Here is a 6683-nt window from a genome sequence, read left to right as displayed (position 1 = left end):
TGATGGGGGGGGGGGGGGGAGAGAGTGGCTTAGAACGTGAATTATCAAAAACTGTCTTGGTGAAAAGACAGTCAAACTGTCACTGATTTGTTTGTGAAGTTGTAAGAACCAGTCCTGTGAAATACAGGTTTGATTGACTGCTTGGTACATCACAAAACTGCAACGCATATGCAGGTCAAGCATGCTGACTCTTTACTGGCTGCATGCTTGTTCCAGATCTTTTACCATCTAGAAAGAATATGGACCAAATCCACAGAGCTTTTACCTTCAGGAAACAAGTTGGCGATGGCAGCCCAATATTTCTCTCCTGACACATTTCCCTTAAAATGAGAATAAGTGCTAAATCTTACCTTGGTAATTATTTTTGGGGTCCCATGGCTGACGATTATTCTTCCTAAAATGTGAAATTGATAATCGTTTTAGTATTTTGATTTTGGCTTGCTGTAGAAGAGGCAATACTGGAAAATGTACTTTAAATAGATGTTGGCAGTGACTGCCATTTACTTTTTGTGATGTTGGAACTGAGGTTGGTCCTAGTTAGACAGAGCAAAGAATGGGAAGAACTATGTCCAACTGCTGCAGTGTTGGGAACCATCGCTGTTCCACTCACCCAATGATCCCTATCTGTGTGTGAGTGGGTAACTTCCTCCTTTTCATAGTAGACAATGATCTTCCAGGGTCGCACAAAGATTTCCGAACAGGTTCTAACATCTCTGTAACCAGTAGGAACCACTTTAGAAAGAAGTAATTCTTCTCCCTTGGGTAATCCTAAACGTCTTATTCTTTACCAGGGCATTGAATCTGGTTGTTTATGGCCACCATTTTTTTTTTGTCTGCAAGAACTCTACCTTTTCCCTCTCTTTGTCTGCAAGAACTCTACCTTGTCACACAAGGTGAATGGTTTCATATTGAACTCCAAATATTTAAAGTTTCACTGAATGTCTTTTGGCAGCAAAAACCTTTTTATTTCTTGTTTTTATATTTAGATTTCTAGATCATATAATACAGCCAGACATTTACCCTTACAATTGAAGTTGGTCACGTTGAATAGGATTTTGATTGGTCAAACCTATATTTTGAGGTGAATGCTATGCAGTGGGGAAGGCCCTAGCTTCTTTCAGCAGGGAAAAGGGTGAGGGAGCTGTTCTGAAACAAAAGCCTGTCGTCACTGGTCTAAAGTCTGGTATATTAAATTTTAAAAAAATGTGTTTTTAAACAATGATAGTTCTATGTGAATATATTGTTTTGCCATAATCTTCTGCATGGTAGTAAACGCGTTTCTAATGCTTAAGAATGTTACTAATTGGCATTGTATCTTTTGTTTACCTTAGGGTCTTCTGGATAACCGGCACAGGGGTGTGGATAATGACCAAGTTATTATCTTGCGTGTGCTACGTTATATAATTCGACTCATATGGAGAATGCAATGACTTTGTGCTTTGAAGGACAAATGAACTTCTGTCTAAATGAAGGATTCCAGCACACAGCCTTTGGCACATATTTGTGTTCTATGCAACTGATGTCTTCATCCTAAAAAGATGAGGCTACATAGAGCCATTTCGGTTCTGCAGGTACACCCAGAAATGGGTGAAAGACTAATACTTGTGACAGAAAAACTGCAATTGTGATGGCTTTTTATGGCCTATATAAATTTTATGTATATAAGAAAGATTAGAGTCCGAAGACTTCTATCTACTGAAATATGCATCCATCTCCAAAGACCTGTGGATATTGTGATAACTGAGCCTTTGGACTGACACAGCTGCCTTAAATTGTACAGAGACAAATGTGACATGGTGACATGATGGCACAGAGACCTTTTCTGTTTTCAGGACAGACCACAATTAAAGTGCCAGCTTTGGTGCTTGTGATTTTCCAGTTATTCAAGTCTATGTTGCCTACATTTGCCAAGATAGTACTATTCTGTTGTTTTTGGGATGGATGCCCTTTATCGACTCTGGATCTGGTGATGTGGACATTGCCCAGTCTTCTGAAGGAAAATGCCTAACTTTCCCCAAATGTCACTTTCATTTTGTTACTGTATATGCAACATCACCATGCTAAGTATTGCATAGTCTGCCAGCTGTTTTAACATAACTTGCTGTTTTAGTGCAAAACACATTTTGATCCAGTGCTGTAGTTCCATCTTTTCATTTTTACATAGAGGATTATGTATTTGGACAAAGCCCTGTAGATATGGACGGGTATCTTGGCTATGTTCATGGGACCAGCAGCTTTTGAAATTGGCATAAGGGACCACTGTACAAAGAATACATTCACATATAAAAGAGCACCCCCCTCCCCCCAAAAGAATGTTACTTTTAATTTATCAAGTATTCAAAACACAAAACCTTCAATTATAAGCCCTTGTGTAGGGGTTGTTTTATGGTCTTAATGATCAGGTGGACTATTTTTGGGAACAGAATATATTTTGAGACCTTTTTAAAAAAAAAAAAAAGTTTAACGACTTTAAACCGAACACTGGTTGGTAATCTCAAATGACTCAAGTAATGGCAGGAGACCCTGTAAGAATATATTTGATTTGTATAGTGGCTCTTTTATATACAAATGTTTGGTTTTAGTGGTCCTTTATACCATCTTTTATGTTATTTGAAGCCCTTAGAAAAACTTATTTCTGCTTTGCACTGTTTTATTTGATCAAGGTTCCAGTTTTAGTCTAGAGATAATGGTGACATATATCTTACAGCAGTAGAGGTAAGAATTGAACACAAAGCTGTTGCATTTATTTATCTATGAATGTCTCATTTGTCTAAGTATACGGGACCATTCCTTATACTATTAAGCCCGTGTCTTGCAACATAACCTTCCAGTCAGGTCAAGGGTCAGTACCTAAAGTACTTACTAATGAGCATTATTTGTTAGTACAGGACATCATCAAAATAGGTTTGCGTTCTCCAACAAAGAGAGAGAGACTTTATGTAGCTCTTATGCCTCACTTTTTAACCATTGAAATTCTACTTTACAATGTCCAGTAGAATGTTACACCAGCATGTTTGTAAAGTGTGTGTCCCCTTCAAAAGCACAGCCCTTAAAGTAATCCTATACTGAAGGTTGCCATTGCCAACCTCCTCCTGCAAAATACAGGTGGTTGTCTCAGGCTGCTGGTGACCTGGGACATGCAGCAGGTGACCTGCCAGCAAAGTCGAGCTGACGTGAATACTTGCTATGGGTCAATGAGGAAAAGGTTTTAAAGCCACTGGATGAGCATGACGACGAGCATGCTTAAAAAGGGGAGGCCTGCATTTGCGGCAAGTTTGCTCAGTACAGGTTCCCTTTAACTCAGAATTCTCATTAACATTAGGAGCACTTCTTCTAATCAGTATTGTATTCTCTTTGAAAAAGATTCTTTGTGAAATGGCCTTCATGGTTTTGTATTGAAAGCCGATTAAACACAGTGTAGCCTCTCATTATACCTGAAACTCAGTCTTGTGCCAATGGCCATTCATTACAGTAACATCTTTTAATGCATCTGCCATTGCCCTGTTACCTTGTTATAGTAAAAAGGGGGCATGTGTATGTATTAATATAGATTTGTGTCATCGGTTCTCAGTAAGCTGACAAACTGTTTCTCCATATTATTGCATACACACTGTGTAAATGATGCCTATTAAAATATTCACAGTCCTCATGCTGTCTGTATTTAAAGTGCACCATGCCACTCCTCTTGCTATCCCATCTAGCCTGTGGTAAGCTCTTAATCGCTCCCTTTCTAGTCTCGCAACCCTCAAACCGTCCCTAGATGGCAGCTGGAAAACTCTGTAAAAATCAACTTTCCTTGCTTTTAAATGACCATTCCTTTTATTCTTACTTTACTCAGCAGCTGGAACTATTTTGGTTAACCTTCATGAATGATGTAGTTCAGTACCAGCTGTATGGGAACTGACTTTACCTATAAAAGTGAGATTTCTAGTTTGAGTTGTCACAGCTACTGGAGCGGTACTTTTGGATGCGATAGAGGAATGCCATGGGTCACTTTGTGACCGCTAAACATTGTGTCATATTCCGTAAATTAGGATTTGGGTGATTTAAATTCTAACGTGACTCTTGCCAATATCATTGTATTTATTTTTGTATCTGTAATCATGTCGGTAATGTCCTTCTGGCATTTCATTAGGCTTTACAGTCCATCCCATGTGATTGGAGAAAAACAAAAAACTACCTTTTATTCCCATTTATACCAGATTGTAGCTGTTTTTAAAGAACTGTGTTAACACTGTTGGCCTCTGGATTTCTGGGTATGTAGGGCAAATTTGTGTTCACTTCTCAATGTGCCTTTTTGTTTTTACCAAAGATGGCATCCAAATTTATTAGGAAACGTAAGCCATTATTTTCAACTCCGCCGTCCCAAAAATGTCCATTTATAGTGATGTTTTTAATTTCCTTCCACAATGAAATGCTCCCTTTTTGTTTTACTGGTCTTCTATTGCATTAGTGGTCTATTGAGATGTGCCTTTAAAAATCCTAACCAAAGATTTGTATGGGGTAATGTGAGATGGATAGGACAGTACTTGAAGACTCACAAATCTAAATGTATACAGTACTTTCTTAGTGCCTTATATAAGATGTGCCAAGTAGCCTGTTAGCTCAACAGTTAAATCCATTGTGTATTGGGTGCTTGACGAGCCAAGTTGAAACTACAACACAAATTCCATGCAGGTTCCTAATGAAAAATATTCCGTCTTTATGGGCGCTTCCTGTGAATAGAACACATATTGGAACTTGGAATTATCACAGAACTCAAAATGTTTAAATAGCATGCTTTGTCGAACAAAACTCAGGTTTGATGATTTTCCATGGAATTTGTTTGTGTCTTCAACTGGTGGGGATCCAAAATCTCTGAGGTGTGCTCTGATTTTGGATTACACACAGTTGGCTGAACATGGTCAGTTCATGTTAAACTATCTCTTGCAGTGCCCTTGGAACTGTTGATGTAATGAATTGGTGAATGTAAGAGGTGCACACCGATGTGCCCCAACAACAGTCTTCCTTGTAAAGTGTCGAGATCTAGTACAGAATATATGTCTAGTGCAGAGCTGTTTGGTGCTACTAGATGTTATATCATAACCTTGGTACTATTGATTATTGCATCAGTGTATGCATAATGTCTTAATCTTTGTTCTATGCAACTGTGTTTCCTTAGCTGACAGTACAAATACTCCAGTTGTGGTTTTTAGGGTTTCATAGTACAACAAAAACCGTTTCATAGGCAGGCTCCACTTGCCAGCTGAGAAGAAATGAAGAAGCAGATCAATCTATTTTTTCATAATGGAATCTATACATGTACAGTATGCTCAGCATATCTCGTCTGAATCCTTCAATTTGTGTTTTCTTCTGCTCAGGAAAATGTAAATCTGTAATTCCGAAGGACTAGGCCTACCCCAAATGTGTTATCCTTTTATTAAGCCAAATTTCTGTGTTCAGTCAGTTACTTTGCTTAAGGTATCGCACCCCAAGTTGGACTTCCATTTGATTAGATTTATCCGTCTGCTCATGCCATGTTGTTGCTGAATTGGCACTGAATACGGATCGGTGATCATTCTGACATTTTGTCCTATAAGGCATAGAAGCAATGTTCCATGCCATTTTCAGTTGTGGTGTGAACAAGTCTAAAAGCTCTCATATTTGGAATTCTCGACATTCTAAGCTAAAATAATCCAACTGCTCATAAGAATTTGTGCATCCGTTTTGCTATTCAAGTGAATCGGTGCTATGCCCGGCAGCACAAGTAACTGGCTCATTTTAATGCTGGCCCCATTCAGTTGCTTATACTTCTATTTGTTCCCTGCTGTGCTGTTCACCTGGGAAAGCAAAGTGACATAGCTGGTACTTGGGGAATATAGGGAGCATGTGATTCGCTTCCCTTCCTCTCATGCGGCAGTGCTGGTCTTGCCTATTGGTCATGTAGGCACACAACTCTGTCCAATGGGGGCACGGAAAGTGTTTTCAGCCCTGCGGTCAACTCTAACCTTACACAGGGCCCTTCCCTCTTATTTCTGCAGTGAACCTGTTGCTTTGATGTGTATGGTGAATAAAGTTTGCAAGATTTCTAAATTTGGTGCTGCCATTCTAAAGTCCCACAACATGTACTTTTGTTTATCTTCCTCTACCTACCGCTGCCTCTTGCATGTGCCAGATCAATTGAAGTCTTCAAGAATGCTTCTGCACACAAGGCAGAGAGGTTGTATGACAGAGTGCATGCTGTGAGATTTTAGAATAGGTGCCTGGACGTAGGCAATATTGGTTCAGACTCTCCTCACTCCAATAACCACTGAGGGAGGATTCCTTCCCAAAACTTCAAAACATACCAAAAATGCTAAAAACAAACTGCACAAAAACTTCCTGCAAACTGGGAGTGGATAAAAAAAAAGCAGAGGCAGAGATGTCGTCTTTGCGTATTCACTGATGACATTTAAAAAACATGAAGTCATCCTTTTGTTAGTAGGTAAATGTAACCGTTCTCTAAGAATAAAATAAGATTCTCCCTTCTATTTTTTCAAAACGTATAATACTTGCCCTTCCACCAGGATGGGTTATAGAAAAAAAAAGTAGACTGTATATACTGTAGATCTCCTGTAATATAGTTTGCTTTGTTTTGAGATATATTGTACATGAGTTGTATATTTATATTTGTTATTTAAATTACAATTAAGAATCTGTATAGA

At 38.8% G+C, this 6683-nt stretch overlaps 1 protein-coding gene across 1 annotated transcript in view; it reads left to right on the top strand.

Annotated features, from left to right (window-relative positions):
- Positions 1–1457, top strand: part of BCL2L11 (BCL2 like 11) — a 22936-nt gene extending 21479 nt beyond the window's left edge. The window contains exon 4 of the mRNA XM_018573100.1: positions 1332–1457. Coding sequence (XP_018428602.1) covers positions 1332–1430 — 99 coding nt within the window. The 3' untranslated portion in view covers positions 1431–1457. The remainder of the gene's footprint in view (positions 1–1331) is intronic.
- Positions 1458–6683: the final 5226 nt, after the last annotated feature.

The sequence above is a fragment of the Nanorana parkeri genome, unplaced genomic scaffold, assembly GCF_000935625.1.
Source record: "Nanorana parkeri isolate BGI_ZX_2015 unplaced genomic scaffold, ASM93562v1 scaffold46, whole genome shotgun sequence".
NCBI classification, from domain to species: Eukaryota; Metazoa; Chordata; class Amphibia; order Anura; family Dicroglossidae; genus Nanorana; species Nanorana parkeri.
This window is presented reverse-complemented; position numbering and strand designations above follow the sequence as displayed.